Source organism: Barbatula barbatula (genome assembly GCF_947034865.1).
Source record: "Barbatula barbatula genome assembly, chromosome: 22".
In the NCBI taxonomy this organism is placed as follows: Eukaryota; Metazoa; Chordata; class Actinopteri; order Cypriniformes; family Nemacheilidae; genus Barbatula; species Barbatula barbatula.
Window position 1 is genome coordinate 19,075,323 of NC_136785.1, and position 16,925 is coordinate 19,092,247.

General features: G+C 42.7%; 1 protein-coding gene across 2 annotated transcripts in view; it reads right to left on the reverse strand.

Annotated features, from left to right (window-relative positions):
• Positions 1 to 379: 379 nt before the first annotated feature.
• Positions 380 to 16,925, reverse strand: part of camk2a (calcium/calmodulin-dependent protein kinase II alpha) — a gene marked incomplete at both ends in the record, with an annotated part of 150,689 nt that continues 134,143 nt past the window's right edge. For both annotated transcript variants that reach the window (XM_079486586.1, XM_079486585.1), the window contains one exon: positions 380 to 612. In XM_079486586.1, the coding sequence (XP_079342712.1) occupies positions 380 to 612 (233 nt within the window). The remainder of the gene's footprint in view (positions 613 to 16,925) is intronic.

Below are 16,925 nucleotides of genomic sequence, written 5' to 3' on the forward strand. Positions count from 1 at the left end.
CTTCTAAGCAGGAGTGGCATGGAGCAGCTGTATGGAGCTAAACTCTACAGAGCTGTGGATAACTGTGAGCCTCAAAACTGTATTGATGAGATCAAAAATAGCATAGGCTAATTCAGATGAAATATTGAAGTGGAAAAAGTCTGAAGACTTGAAAATATATAAATTAATTGTTGAAAAGTTATTTCAGGAACCATAAATGGTGGTTTTATGGAATTATTTTAACACCTTAATGTAAAATCTTTTGGCATTTGCAAAGGCACTTTCAGTAATTTAATCAATTTAAAGACTAGTCTTAAACTAAAGGCTAGTGGTCTGAATTGCATTTACAAAAAAAAAAACTCTCTGAAACAAACTGACCTTACAAACTTACCTGACTCTCTCATTTTGTCATGGCAGAAGAAGAACCTGAACGGTGGAAATGGACCATTTGCCACTTTCCATCTTTACGGTGCCAGATACGTGTTTCCTCTGACTGGGCGGTGCGTGGCATGCCATTTATGTCGAGGTATTGTGTGATGCGGATATAGGCAATGCAGGCAGCCTCTTCACCGATCAGATGGATGTGAGGATTTAGGATGGTGGTGTGAACTGGTTTGCTGTTCTTTGACCACACTGTGAAAATTAAAAAACCTTTTTACAAAAATGTTATAGGTACATGTTGTCATAGTTAAACACATGTAACAAGATTCAATAAAGGGAAGGAGACGGGAAGCGGCAAACATGTAAACATCTTTAATTAATACATATAAACGTAAATTCACAGCTGGGGCAATACAAACCAAAACTTAAAGCCAGGCCTCTCTCACTGACGGTCGATCGTACTCTTATGCTCCCGATCTCCTCTGTGGTACAAGACTGGTGCGCATACAGCTGGCCTCGACTTCCGGCTCTCATCCCGTCTCCTCCCTACATGCACTGCACCTACACCAACACCAGATTTAGACGGAACCTTTGCTCTCTCTCCCCTAGCACCCTCTCTGCTTAAGTGACATCCTCTCTTCCATCCAACTTTGCATCTCTAGATGCTGACACTGCCACCGAAACCTTATGCTCTACAGAGTATAGTATATCCTGTCTAGTTAATCTTTGTCCTCTGTCTTGCAGACCAGCTCGTGCCACCAAAACAGAACTACTTGTGTTTCCGGCACACCCCATGGTGCAACACAATCTTACCATCCAACTTGCCAATTTCACAATCACACCCTCCGAATCAGCCAGTAACCTCGGAGTCATATTTGATGAACAGCTGTCCTTCAATGATCACATTGGAAAGACAACGCGAACATGTCAATATGCCTTATTCAACATTCGAAAGGTTAGACCCTATCTCACGGAGCATGCGTCACAACTCCTTGCCCAGGCCCTGTAAATTAGAAGGTTGGACTACTGCAACGCTGTCCTTACTGGTCTTCCTGCAAAGGCTATCAAACCACTTCAGCTGGTTCAAAACGCAGCAGCACGCCTCATCTTTCAACTGCCCAAAATGGCTCATGTGACACCCCTTTTCATTTCTCTCCACTGGCAACCGTTTGAAGCCCGTATCAGATTCAAGTCACTGATGCTTGCCTACAGAACTATCACTGGATCTGCACCGGCACACTTTCACACCCTATTACACCCCATCAAGAACCCTGCATTCTGCAAATGAGCGGCGCCTTGTATTGCCTTCTCATAAGGGCATAAAATCCAGCTCATTCTCCTTCACAACTCCTTCCTGGTGGAACATTCTTCATAACGCAGTCCGGTCAACAACATCTCTCACAACCTTCAAAAAACTACTTAAAACCCATCACTAAAAAACACTAACCCTCTCTCTTCCCTCAACAGGTAGTGGTCTAGCTTTTATTTTAAACTAGTAACTTTGTATTAGCACCTATCATTCTATTGCTCTTTTATGACATATCGCTTATTGCTCCCTGCATTCTTTTTAAGTCGTTTTGTGTCATGATTCCGCTATCATGTCATATTTATTCTTGGTCTTGCAGGGGAGTCATGGCATAGCCTTAGGTTTTGTGTGAGAAAGACATGGCTTTGTTTTGATATTGACTTGTCATGTGCTTTCTCGTGTCTCGTCGGTGTTTCCCGCCCTTTTGTCTCGTTAGCCTTTCCATTCGTGTCTCACTACCTACACCTGCCCCTTGTTTATTATCCTGTGTTGGGTGAGTGAGTGAGTGAGTGAGTCTGTCTGTCTGTCTGTCTGTCTGTCTAGTCTTGTTCTTAGTGTTTATTTCACCAGCCTAGTTAGTCTGTGTCTTGATCGTTACTATTATTTATCTTGTCTTGTTTTACTCCCTCGTGCGTTTTTGTTTTGTGGTTATTGTGAATAAACTTTTTGTTAACCCCTTCATCCCCGTGTCTGCCTGCGCTTGGGTTCTACTCCTACCACATTCGTGACAGTTTTGGATAAAAGCGTCTGCTAAATGAATAAATGTAATTTATTTAGAAAGCATGGTAAGTTAATTAAATCCACAGTAATTGGTTGTATTAAGTTGGTTTGTCTATTTATTTTTATTAAATGTTGGCTTGCAATACTGTATTTTCTTATCAGACTGTATATTTGCACTAAGTGCAATTAACACGTCTCGTTGGCAGAGGTTATAACTCCAAACCATGGTCAAAACAGCCATGATGAAGACCGATGGGGTCAAATGCTTATGAAAACAGATTTTAATTTTGCACAATTGAGAATCATGGGAGAGAGAGAGATAGATTGGACGGAGCGACAGAGAAGGTTACTAACTGTATTGCATTGAATGTATTAATTACAGGCTCATCTCAATTAATTAGAATATCGTGAAAAAGGTCAATATTTTTTGTCATTTCAGAAAGTAAAACCAATATACTATATAGATTCATTACACATAGTTAAATGTTTCAAACCTTTATTTCTTGAAATTTTGATGATTATGGCTTACAGATAATGAAAACCCAAAATGCAGTCTCTCAGAAGATTAGAATATTACATAAGATCAGTCTGTGGCACTGCTCAGGTGTAATGGAAGCCCTGGTTGCTTTTGTAACCGCCTTTGGGTCCTCTGCATTGTTGGGTCTGGGTTACTCTCATCATCCTCTTACAAAAACCTTATAGATTCTCTTTGGGGTTCAGGTCAGGCGAGTTTGCTGGCCAGTTAAGCACAGTAACACCATGGCCATTGAACCTGCTTTTGGTACCTTTGGCAGTGTGGGCAGGTGCCAATGGAAAATTAAATCAGCATCTTCATAAAGCTTGTTAGAAGAAGGAACCATGAAGTGCTCTAAAATTGCCTAGTAGATGGCTGCAGTGACTGTGGACTTCAGAAAACACAGTGGACAAACACCAGCAGATGACATGGCAGCCCAAATCATCACTGACTGTGGAAAGTTCACACTGGACTTCAAGCAACATGGATTCTGTGCCTCTCCACTCTTCCTCCAGACTCTGGGACATTGATTTCCAAATTAAATGCAAAATTTACTTTAATCTGAAAAGAGGACTTTGATCTACTGTCTTTTCTGAAATGAGTGACTTTTTATGATATTCTAATTAATTGAGATACACCTGTATATTCAAACACGAGTTCAATGAGGGAACCAAAGATGATGAATGATTTGAATGAAAATGTGTATTTAATTACTAGCAATATATTCAACATTACTTATTCAGCCTTTTATTACCACAAATTGTACTCAGTTTTCAGTTCTCCATTGTATTTTCGCTGTTCAATAAAGTAGAATAATGTTGAATTTTAGAGACATCAATATTACCAGAAATACAGACCAGTGAACTGCACTGTTTCCATAAACCTGACTGCAAGTAGCATGTTGCTCTTTTAGAAAAAGAGATGTAAATCTTTTGTGATAATAGAACTGCATATTCATGGTGTATTTATAATATATTACAGTATATAATCCAAAATGTTACTTCAAGCAAACCAGAAACAATTGCACATGTGTGTTTAACTTTGGAACCCACCGACATATGTCAACAGAGCCGAAACTGACCTATAAACACATACAGGTAAACAGAGGCCTTTTGCCTTTCTTCATAAAAGCACAACAATGTTTACATTTCTCAAGTAATTATTTTTCGTGTTGAAGGTCAAAAAAACAATGACAGAAAAAAAACGTTCAACAATGGACAACTATTTTTGCTTTCCATGTAGTCCTATACAAGGCACAATTAAGGGATATTTTAAAGTTTGAGTAACTAAAGTCATAATGTTTTTGCTTTAGCTTCTTCACACAAATCAAACTGTGAGACACTGGAACTTGATCTGTATTATACTTTATAGTAATAAGCATACAAATATACTTAAAAACACAATAAATGCAAAGAAAAAAGATAATACTTAATGGAGCCGGCACATACAGTATAATATATGGCACAAAGTAAATGACAGTATGAAATATAGATGTTTATAGCTTAAAAACGCCCTATTTTCATTGTTTTAATTTGTTTTAAGGTGAACAAGGTGTTTTTTGATCATGTATATTTCATGTAAGGAAAAAGTATATTATATCGAGCATATGGGATGATATTGATTTCATAATAATCAACAAATGCATACAGAGTCATCTGTGTAGACCATATTTGTACATGTGTATTTTACAAACTCACAAACGAATCTGTGAAATCATAAATTCTCATGAAATGATTAACTGATTTTGTGTTAATATAATAATTTTGCACATATCAAGCACAAGATGTGAATTTGTGGATCAGGCAACATGATAATTTGGGTTTTGAAACGTTGTGTTGACAGAATGGGGTTTGACTTGAGAACCTATCATCTCTGACTGACTTGAAAAGGCCAATGAAATTGGCGAATTAGATTTGCATGCCGGTCTCCAACCCGGATATCCAGGTATAAGAGGAAGACAGCTTGCTGCATTCATTCACCTTTTGTGCTGAGGAGCCAGATAATCGTCTCTCGACTGCTGCAGCGGGCTGCTAGCATTGTGGCATGAAGGACACAATGACTTGTACGTTCCATCAGGGACGGGAGGTTACATACATAACCGTGACATTCCCTTTCTATCGGTCTCTCAACGTTGTGTTGACAGAATGGGGTTCCTACGGAAACTCAATGACGCTGTGCCACGTCTCAAGAGAAAACGCGCAACGGAGACCACTTCCTACCACAGGGAGGAGTTTTAGTTGAGACACCCACTAAAGACACACATGGTCTCGCGAGTAGAGGAGAAATGTACGGACTGTGAAGTCAATCTCTGTTTGGAGACAGGACTTCCCCCGACACCATAGTATAATGAACACACTCTAAAGAAAACGGCACAAAAAATGGAGCGCAACTTTAACTAAATTAGAGGTATTTTGTACAGCATAGAAGTAGAGTATTTGAAAATACAGGAAAAGCCCTAAAAACGTCTAGATCCATCTAACTTCCATCACTAATAGACCAGCACAACCCTAGGTTTTTATTTAAAACAGTGGCTAAATTAACCAAAAATGTATTCTGATTCTTTATACCAGCATAGCAGTGATTCATTTATGAACTACTTCACATTTACAATCCAAGATATTAGAGAAAAAAATTATAACTATGCAACCAGAAATGAAACCCGCGGAACAAACAACTAACTACAGCGCCCCTAAGGAGAAATTGCTATTCTTTTCTACCATAGATCAGGATGAATTATCTAAAATCATTAAATCATCTAAATCAACTACATGCATGCTAGACCCTATACCTACAAATCTACTGACAGAGATGCTCCAGAAATTATAGATTCTCTTCTTAGCATTATTAACTCATCTCTGATACTAGGACATGTGCCTAAAGCATATAAGGTGGCCTTTATAAGGCCCTTGTCAAAAAAAACATCTCGACCCCGGAGAACTAGTTAACTAAAGACCTATATCGTATCTACCTTTCATGTCTAAAGTTCTGGAAAAAGTAGAGAGCCGGGATTTGAGGCGTCAGCTGTACACACACCGGTCTCGCATCACAGAGGAGATTGGGAGCATAAGTGGACGAGCGACCGGATTGACAGTGAGAGAGGGCCAGGCCTGGACTTTATGTTGTGTTTTATTGTTTGTTTATTTAATAGAATTTTAAGTTCGCTGGTTCCCACCTCCTTCCTTCGCTTTTATGGATCTTTGTTACAGTAGTCTCAACTCAATTATGTTCCTTCCTCCAAAGGAATGACATCAATGAAGATTTCCAGTCTGGATTTAGAACATATCACATTTCAGAGACTGCTTTGATCAGAGTTACAAATGATCTGCTTTTGGCATCTGAGCGAGGATGAATCATCTGATTGGTGCTGCTAGATCTTACAGTAGTCTCAACTCAATTATGTTCCTTCCTCCAAAGGAATGACATCAATGAAGATTTCCAGTCTGGATTTAGAACACATCACATTTCAGAGACTGCTTTGATCAGAGTTACAAATTATCTGCTTTTGGCGTCTGACCGAGGGTGAATCATCTTAATGGTGCTGCTAGATCTTAGTGCTGCATTTGACACCATTGACCACAGCACGCTCCTACATAGACTCTAAAATTATGTCAGCATTAAGTGAATAGCTTTGAAATGGCTTAGATCTTATTTATCAGTCCATTTTCAATATGTAGCAATAAACAATGAAGTGTCACGCAAATCGGTATACCAGTACGGTATACCACAGGGCTCGATCTTAGGGCCTATGCTCTTTGCATTATACATGCTACCTCTAGGAGATATAATAAAGCGACACAGAGTTAGTGTTCACTGTTATGCTGATGATATTCAACTTTATATTTAATTGAAGCCTCATGAAACACAGCCATTCCATCGAATAGTGGAATGCATAGTCTATATAAAAAAGTGGATGAGTAACAATCTTTTATTACTGAACATGAACGAAACAGAAGTGTTACTTATTGGACCGAAATCCGCCATACATAACAACCAAGAATACTACTTAAATATTGATGGATGTGCCATAAAACCCTCGTCTTCAGCGTTTTATTGAAAAGTACTGAGAACCATGTCGCCAACACCTGTAAATTTGCGTTTTTCCATCTTAAAAATATATCTAAACTACGTCATATGCCGTCACCATCAGATCCAGAGAAGTTCATTGATGCATTTATGACATCAAGACTAGATTACTGCAATGCATTATTAGGTGATTGCCCTGCAGGCTTATTACAAAAACTCCAACTGGTCCAAAATGCGGCAGCTCAGGTTCTTACACACTTACAAAAAAGTATGAGCATATTAGACTGGTTCTGTCAACCTTGCACTGGTAACCCATAAAGCATCGCATTAACTTTGAAATCTTGCTTATTGTCTATAAAGCCCTACATGGTTTAGCACCTCACAACTCCCTGAACTTCTCTTCTATTACAGTCCTTCATGTGCACTATGCTCTCAGGCGTCCGGTCAGTTGGTAATACAAAGAATTTCAAAATCAAGTGCAGCCGGCAGATCCTTTTCCTATCTAGCCCCTACTCTTTGTAACAGTCTTCCCTGCACTGTCCGGGAGGCAGACACCCTCTGTAAGACAAGAGGAGGTGGATTGTGCATTTACATCAACAAAGCTTGGTGCACGAACTCTGATATTGTCGGGAGACACTGCTCGGCTAACCTTGAGTTTCTCATGGTTAAATGTAGACCGTTTTATCTGCCACGGGAATTCACTTCCACCATTATAACGGCAGCTTATATTCCACCGGATGCTGATGCCAAGCTTGCTATGAAAGAACTTCATGCAGCCATCAGTAAACAACAGACTGCTCACCCGGAGGCTGCATTTATTGTTGCGGGAGATTTTAATCACTCAAACTTAAAGACAGTGCTCCCTAAATTTCATCGGCATGTTTCCTGCCACACAAGAGGAAACAAAACTTTGGATCATGTCTACACAAACATGGCTGAAGCCTACGCCGCGACACCCCTCCCCCACCTGGGTCAATCTGATCACCTTTCTTTGTTCCTCGCCCCAAGTACATTATTCTCATTAATCGTGTGAAGCCATCAGTGAAGACCATCAAGGTGTGGCCTGCGGGGGCAGACTTTTCACGCCAGGAAAGGTTTCTACACACAAACTGGAGTATGTTTGCTTCTCAGGCCACCAGTGGCTCTCACACGGACATCGACAGTTACACCTCCTCTGTATTGGACTACATAAATTCCACCATTGATAGTGTCACAACCCAGAAGCAGATCACCACGTACCCTAATCCGAAGCCATGGATGAACAAGGAAGTGCGCCTCCTGTTGAATGCATGCAACACTGCCACACTGGACCCATACCAATTTGCCTATCGCAACAATAGGAGCACGGATGATGCAGTGTCCATGGCGCTGCATTCTGAGTTCACACATCTGGACAATAAGGACACTTACGCACGCATGTTGTTTGTAGACTTCAGCACTGCTTTCAATACCGTCATCCCTTCCAAGCTAATCGTTAATCTTGGAAACCTAGGCATTAACAACTCTACCTGCAATTGGATTATGGACTTCCTGACGAACAGGCCTCAGCTTGTTAGGTTAGGCCACATCTGCTCCACCACCACCCTCAACACTGGTGTACCACAGGGCTGCGTACTGAGCCCCTTTCTCTACTCCCTTTTCACACTCGACTGCAGGCCTGTGAACGGATCTAACTCCTTCCTCAAGTTTGCAGACGGTGATTGGTCTCATCAGCAACAACGATGAGACTGCATACAGGGAGGAGGTCCGGCACCTGGCCACGTGGTGCTCAGACAACAACCTGCTCCTTAACACCTCCAAGACAAAGATCATCGTGGACTTCAGGAAGGCGAAAGGAGGCACAGACGACCACATTAATGGGATGGCTGTTGAACGTGTTTCCGGTTTTAAGTTCCTGGGGACTCATATTTTGGAGGACCTGTCCTGGACCTCAACACCTTCATTAAGAAGGCTCACCAGCATCTCTTCTTTCTGAGGACACTGAAGAAGAACCAACTGTCTTCAACTATCCTGGTGAACTTCTATCACTGCACGATAGAGAGCATCCTGACCAACTGTGTCACAGTCTGGTACGGGATCTGTTCTGTTGCTGAGCGCAAGGCACTGCAGCGGGTGGTGAAAACAGCCCAGCGCATCACAGGGACTACACTTTCTCCCATTGAGGACATCCAGAAGAAACGCTGTCTGCGTCGAGCTCGCAGCATTCTCAAGGACTCCTCTCACCCCACGCTCATAGACTGTTTACCTTCCGGTAGGCGTTTCCGGTGCCTCCAGACAAGAACCAGCAGACTAAGAAACAGCTTTTTCCCCAGAGCTGTTTCATTATTGAACTCTGTCCCCCACTGATTCCACTACCTCTCTTACCTTGAACTCCAAGCTGCTATAACATTGTTTACACTGCACTACAGGGCTGCATGCATGACTGAACTGTACACACCAGTACTTCATGTTATCTGCTCTACTGGACTGTTTACACACATGCAGAGCATCATTTGCACTCTATACTGCTCACTTGCACATCTGAAATATGCTCATTTGCACTTATGGACCACTTTCATAACTGCACTAACTTATCTACTGCACTGTAACTCTATTAACTGCATCTACTCATCTATTGCACTGTATCCTCAATAACTGCATTAACTAATCTTTTTTTCAAAAAAAAAATTTCAAACATTGATTGACCAGACTTGTGCGGAAAACTTTAACGGTTTTGAACTACGTAAAAAGATAACTATTCTTTTGCAGATGTAATACTTTCTCTTTTTAAGTATTTTGAAGCAAAGGTAGACAATGCCTTTGCTTTTATAGTTTTATTTAATTAACACTGCTTATAGGAATTTATAGTCTGTCTGATATTTGACACTGTGTTTTGACTTGCATAACCTTATATGTTTTAAGTAAAGTCAACGTTTTCTTGTACAGCTGCTTTGTTACAACGAAAATTGTCAAAAGTGCTATAAAAATAATAAATAAAGCTGACTTGACTTGTCCTGTCAATCCAGCAGAAGTAGAAACTGATCTGTCTCACCTCACTCTATTAAGGACTTTTATATCTGCATTATGTAGCGGTTTAAGATGCAGTTAAAATAATGGTGAACTTAGCTCACCAGATCGATCAAGATCACATCCATTAAACGAGTTTAGGTAAACCAGAGTTTAAACGAGGAAATTAGTTTAGCTCAAAGGAAAATATGTATAATAATCGTCATTAAATATATGTTCCCCTTCAGTCGGTCTCTCGACGTTGTGAGAGACTGACTGGGGTTTGATCTTGGGAACCTACCTTGTCCGAGATAACTAATTATAAAACTCCAATGGGCTTGGCTAATGGCACGCGCACGCCAGTCTCCGCCCCGTACATACGGGTATAAAGGAAGATGGCGGCGGTCATTCACTCATCCCTTTTTCTTCGGAACCTGTGTGTTTGCTGATGCTACACGCGATACTCGACTTCGAGAAAACTTTTAACCTGCTGGATTTACGACGCGGAGCAGCGGACTTCTCCTTTCGGTGGACTTCCCCTGGGCGCTTCAGGAGAGCGAGAAGGGTGTATCCATCTTGACCGTGCTGCGTACCCTCTTGGGACCTTAACGTGGTCCTGCAGGGCCTTGGTACGGCCCCGTTTGAGGCCCTCGGAGTTGCTAGTCTTCCTCATCTGTCGATGAAAGCTGCACTCCTGACGGCGCTCGCCTCCATCAAGAGGGGGGGGACCTACAGGCATTCTCCGTGTCCCATGGGTGCCTAGAGTTCGGGCCCGGCGATTCTTACGTTGTCTTGAGACCCCGTCCCGGTTACGTGCCCAAGGTTCCCACCACTCCCTTCCGGGACCAGGTGGTGAACTTGCAGGCGCTCCCCTCAGCGGAGGAAGACCCAACCTCTAATGTGTTGTGTCCAGTACGCGCTCTGGGTCTCTATCTGGACCCTACACGGAGCCTAAGAAGCTCTGAGCAGCTCTTTGTCTGTTCTGGGAGACAGCACCTGGGGGGGGCTGTCTCCAAACAGAGGTGGCACACTGGGTACCAATCCCAGGAGCGCCGTGCCCGCTCGCAGTGAGAGCCCACTCCACTCGTGGGCACTGGCACAGGGCGCCTCTCTGGCAGACATTTGTAGAACTGCGGGTTGGGCTACGCCCAGTACCTTTCCGAGGTTTTACAATCTCCACGTGGAACCAGTTGCAGCACATTGTCCTTAACGCCGCCAACGTTTAGGTTGGGCTCCTGTTTTGGGCGTACGCCTGCGAAAGCGCCTTCTCCCCTCCTCAGGTGAGACTAGTGCGCTATTTTTAGCCTCCCTACTTTCCCCTCTCGCGGCGAAGTATAGGCATTCCATCCATCACTAAGCATTGGCACTTGGTAACAGACTGAGCGGAGCCGACTGTTGAAACCAGGTGCAGTAAAGGTAGAGTCATCCCTACTCAGGTAGACCCCTGTACTAGGCTAGTGCCCCATATGTAGTGACTCCCCTCTGGGTCATCCCGTGTGTTGAATTCCTCACTCATGATTTCCCGATTAGTGAATCTGTGACCTGGATTTGTCCCCTTACTCGGGCTGACACCTTTTTCGCATGTTGTTCTCCCCACCGGTGATACCATGTCAGTGTCTCCACATGTACCTCCCCTCCGGGTAGGATGTGGCCTCCGTAACACACTCTTCAAAGAAGAGAGCAGTGTTTCCCCAGTATTCGGCTCCGGACAGCTCCTCGCTACTAGAGGCGTACGTCAGTACAGGCTTCTCAGTATGACCAATACTTTGCTACCACAAGATGTAATCTTCCAGTCACACTCTTGTGACTCGCTAGCCTAGTCAGGGTCACTCCGCTGGAGGTCGTGATATCGGTGCAAGCGCTGTGGCGTTTAGATAGATCCCCAGTCAGTCTCTCACAACGTCGAGAGACCGACTGAAGGGGAACGTCTCGGTTACGTCTTTAATCTCCGTTCCTTGATGGAGGGAACAAGACATTGTGTCTTCATGCCACAACGCTGCCCCGAACCACTGCAGTGACCGGGAGTGCCCTCTCAGGTTCCTCAGTACAAAGGGTGAGTGAACGACAGCCGCCAACTACCTTTATACCCGTATGTACGGGGCGGAGACTGGCGTGCGCGTTTCATTCGCCAAGCCCATTGGCGTTTTATAATTAGTTATCTCGGAGAAGGTAGGTTCTCAAGATCAAACCCCAGTCAGTCTCTCACAACGTCTCTATCCCTCCATCAGGGAACGGAGGTTACAGACGTAACCAAGACGTATTCTACAGGCCTCTGATTAGCAGTTGTGACGATCTTATCGAATTGTGTGTATTCGTCCAGCAAATGCATAAGTGATATTATATCCTCATGGCCATATGCAAAGCATCTTTACTTAACAGAAATTAAGTAAAGGACTTGATCGAATATAGGACTTGATCTTGATTATATAGGACTTGATCGAAACACATTTTAATGGATCTCAGTTTTGTGGGCAGTGAGTATAGAAACCATCATAAGTTAATATATGGTTGTTAATTAAAATTACTCTATGGTGACATAATTATTGATACATATGTCAGTATCTTGCCTGTCATTCCCAGAGATCCCTGGTTTTCAATTTATTTTTGAGAGAGAGAGAGAGAGAGAGAGAGAGAGAGAGAGAGAGAGAGAGAGAGAGAGAGAGAGAGAGAGAGAGAGAGAGAGAGAGAGAGAGAGAGAGAGAGAGAGAGAGAGAGAGAGAGACAGACAGAGAGAGACAGAGAGAGACAGAGAGAGACAGAGAGAGACAGAGAGAGACAGAGAGAGACAGAGAGAGACAGAGAGAGACAGAGACAGAGAGAGACAGAGACAGAGAGAGAGAGAGAGAGAGAGAGAGAGAGAGAGAGAGAGCATGGCTTAATCATTCTCATGAGCTAGCAAAATCATGCATCACGCATTCACACCAATTCAGTATTTTTTTAATACACAGCAACTAATGTTAAATAACTTAATATAGTAGCTATGGCACCGCTGACTTAACCCAGTTAACAGGACACATGTTTCTTCACATAGGTACTGCTCCACTCATCACTCTCAGGTCACCCCGCTGCACACGTCTGATCACTTCTTCGTCACCCTCGACCTCACTGCTGCGGATATCGCAGATGTCTTACCGATGGTCACCTTCCGGCGCAACCTGCGGTCTCTCCCTCCCTCCTTTTTTTCCTCTGCTGTCTTCTCTGCACTCCCCCCCCTCTCTGATGAGCTATCTCTTTTGAATACAGACAATGCCACAGACACTCTGTGTTCCACGCTTTCATCCTGCTTGGACAACATATGCCCTCTTGCATCTGGACCAGCCCGTGCATCCCCGTCGGCTCCTTGGTTATCGGATGTCCTGCGTGAACATCGCGCCAGCCTCCGGTCAGCTGAGAGAAAATGGCAAAAGTCAAAAGACCCTTCAGACCTCTCTCTCTACCAATCTCTTCTTTCTTCTTTCTCTGTAGATGTCACCTCTGCAAAAACAATTACTACCACTCGAGGATCTGCAACTCTCCGGACTCTCGTACGTTCTTCAAAACCTTCTCTGATCTCCTCTGTCCGCCTGCTCCCGCACCTTCATTGGAGTTAACAGCTGCTGATTTTGCATCGTTCTTTGTAAAGAAAACTACTGCCATCAGCAGCCAGTTCTCTACGCCACCACCTGTCGAACCCGCCCACATCCCTGACACGTGTGTGCTCCCCACCTTTTCCCCTCTGTCTGAAGCTGATGTCTCCAAGGTCATTGGTTCCAACCACCCTACCACCTGCCCACTGGATCCCATCCCCACCCAATCTCTCCAACGGTTGTGCCTGCTCTGACCCACATCATCAACTTTTCGTTCACTGCTCTCAGTCATCGAAGCCCTGAGACTGGCAAAAGCATCATCCATGTCATCTGTGCTCATCCTACTGGATCTGTCTGCTGCCTTTGACACTGTCAATCATCACATCCTCCTGGCTTCTCTCAGTGCTATGGGTGTCTCTGGAATGGCGTTGCAATGGTTTGAGTCCTACCTCTCGGGTAGGTCATTCAGAGTATCATGGAGAGATGAGGTCTCCGCGTCCCAACAGCTCAACACGGGGGTGCCACAGGGCTCAGTGCTTGGACCGCTACTCTTCTCCATTTACATGACATCCCTCGGCTTGGTCATTCAGAAGCATGGCTTCTGCTATCACTGCTATGCCGACGACACACAACTCTACTTGTCATTTCCACTGGACGATCCGACGGTCGCTGCTCGCAATCGCTGCATGCCTGAGTGAAATCTTGCTTTGGATGAAGGATCATCACCTGCAGCTAAACCTTGGAAAAACGGAACTGCTTGTGATCCCAGCTAACCCAAAGATTCACCACAACCTTGCCATTCAACTAGGCTCATCAACGATTACACCGTCCAGCACAGCCAGAAATCTGGGAGTGGTAATCGATGATCGGCTTAACCTCACAAGTCATGTTGCCAGCACCACCCGGTCCTGTAGATTCATCCTCTACAACATAAGGAAAATTAGACCTTTCCTATCGGAGCACTCTACGCAAGTCCTAGTCCAGGCTCTAGTCCTGTCTAAACTGGATTATTGCAATGCGCTTCTGGGTGGACTTCCTGCTTACACAATCAAACCTCTCCAAATGATCCAGAATGCGGCGGCAAGAGTGGTCTTCAATGAACCAAAGAGAGCGGATGTAACTCCGCTCTTCATCAGGTTACACTGGCTCCCTGTTGCCGCCGGCATAAAGTTCAAAACTATGCTCCTGGCCTAAAAGACCAACACCGGGTCTGCACCATCGTATCTCCACTCGCTAATGCAGATCTATGTTCCTGCCAGATCACTGCGGTCTGCTAAGGAACAACGACTAGTGGTACCATCCCAAAAAGGAAAAAAGTCACTCTCCCGTACCTTCTCTGGAACTGTTCCACATTGGTGGAATGATCTACCAGCTGCTACAAGATCAGCAGACTCGGTTGCCATCTTTAAAAAACGCCTAAAAACGCATCTCTTCCGTCAACTGATCCGTCAACTGAAAGCTGATTGAGTTTTCCTAATTCTCTTCCCTTTCCTTCTTTAAAAACAATTGTATACGTTGCTAGGCTTTAATGGACTAGTTTGATGAACTTATGTATTTTGTTGCCTATGTTGTTATAATTGCTTCCAATGTTTCCTCATCTGTAAGTCGCTTTGGATAAAAGCGTCCGCTAAATGACTAAATGTAAATGTACATAATGGACAATATGGTCGAATCAGACAACAGATTACTTAATTGATCTGAAAGAGAATACTCATAACAGACAGAAAAATGTCTCTCACAGTCAGTAACGATATAATTATGTAAAATATTTATGTTATTGTCCAGAATTTGCAGCAGACTGTTCTCCATCTTCATGTGTATGCTGCAAGTCGCATTTGATTTGAGTAATACTGAGTAATAAAAATTTACTACATGTACTTACTGTAGGGTTTGATGTTAGTAATATGTAATTATGCATAATTTATAGGAAATACTATAGTAAATACATGTAACATGTGTAAGAAGGGCACCGTAAAATAAAGTGTTTAAGGAATTTGGCAGACGCTTTTAACCAAAACGACTTACTTTGCCAGAGGGGAACTGGAATCCCCTGGTTAGGCCTGGTTTCCCTCCGAGGTTTTTTTTCTCCTCCAATGGAGTTTTGGGTTCCTCGCCACCGTTTGCATACTGTTTTGCACTGTTTGCCTGGACGGGGGGGCTGCTAGAATTTGGTAGTCTTATTTAATTAACACTGCATATAGGAATTTATTGTGTGTCTGATATTTGACCTGTGTTTTGAATTCCATAACCTTTGATGTTTTACTTAGTCATTTTTTCTTGTACAGCTGCTTTGTAACAATGAAAATTGTAAAAAGCGCTATATAAATAAAGCTGACTTGACTTGACATTGCATTATCCTATACATAGGTATCTGCAATACCCTGGGGTCGAACCCACAACCTAGCATTGTTAACACAATGCTTTTACCACTGAGCTACAGGAAAGCTAGATTACAGATCCAAAATCCAAAAAATCCAAAATGCACACAAGTCTAAAACATTATGTCTAACATCATGCAAAAGAACACATAGGCTAATACAATAAAACATAACATTAGGCCTATACAAAAATATAGGGTATGTAGCGAATGTCACGTGTCTAAACTGTTAAACAGCTATCATCCGCTTGTTGAAAAAGGGTTAACATCAATATTAACTATCAGCAATTTCTATGGATTTTTTATGTAACCAGCTAATCTAGCTTTCTTTTTCAAATTTTTATGCGTTTTATGCTATTTTAATATTTGAATTTCTGTGAGAAGAGAAAAAAAAACATGTTTATGTGATGGGCATCACTTTTGATCATCCTTGGTAGCTCATTTTGAAAAAAACGGCTGGCTTTTTATGTAATGTGGCGCATACAAAATACTTAAACCAGAGGCAAAAAAACCTTTGGGGCGCACCATCATTTAAGAATATAAACTCCGCCCCTTCAATCTATGGCTGCTGTTCAGAAACTGCTGGAGGAGCTGCGTTCTGCAGCTGGATACTATTATATTATTAAGCCTGAGGGGAGTGATTTTACTTTCAATCTGTCTGGTCATGTTATTAAACAGCTTCATATTCAACATTATATTTCCAGTGATTATTATTCCCAAAGTCAGGGAGCACTGGAAAGATTTCATCACATGTTAAAATCGTTACTGAGCTCATACTGTGTTCGGACAGGTAAAGATTGGGACGCTGGGTAACCTTGGTTAAACAATGTAAATTGAATTACTAGAAATCATAACTGAAATGAAAAATGTCATCGAGAGTAATTGACAATTAGGATTTTTGCCTTATCGCATTTTCTCATAAACCTATCCATATGTATTGATGTATAATAGATGAATGGTTAGATGAGGGATGACTGGATGAATGATTGTATAGACAGATGTACAAACACTATCCACCTGTAGTTTATAGAAAGAATAATATTGAGTTATTTGTATTTGAACAGAATCTTCTAG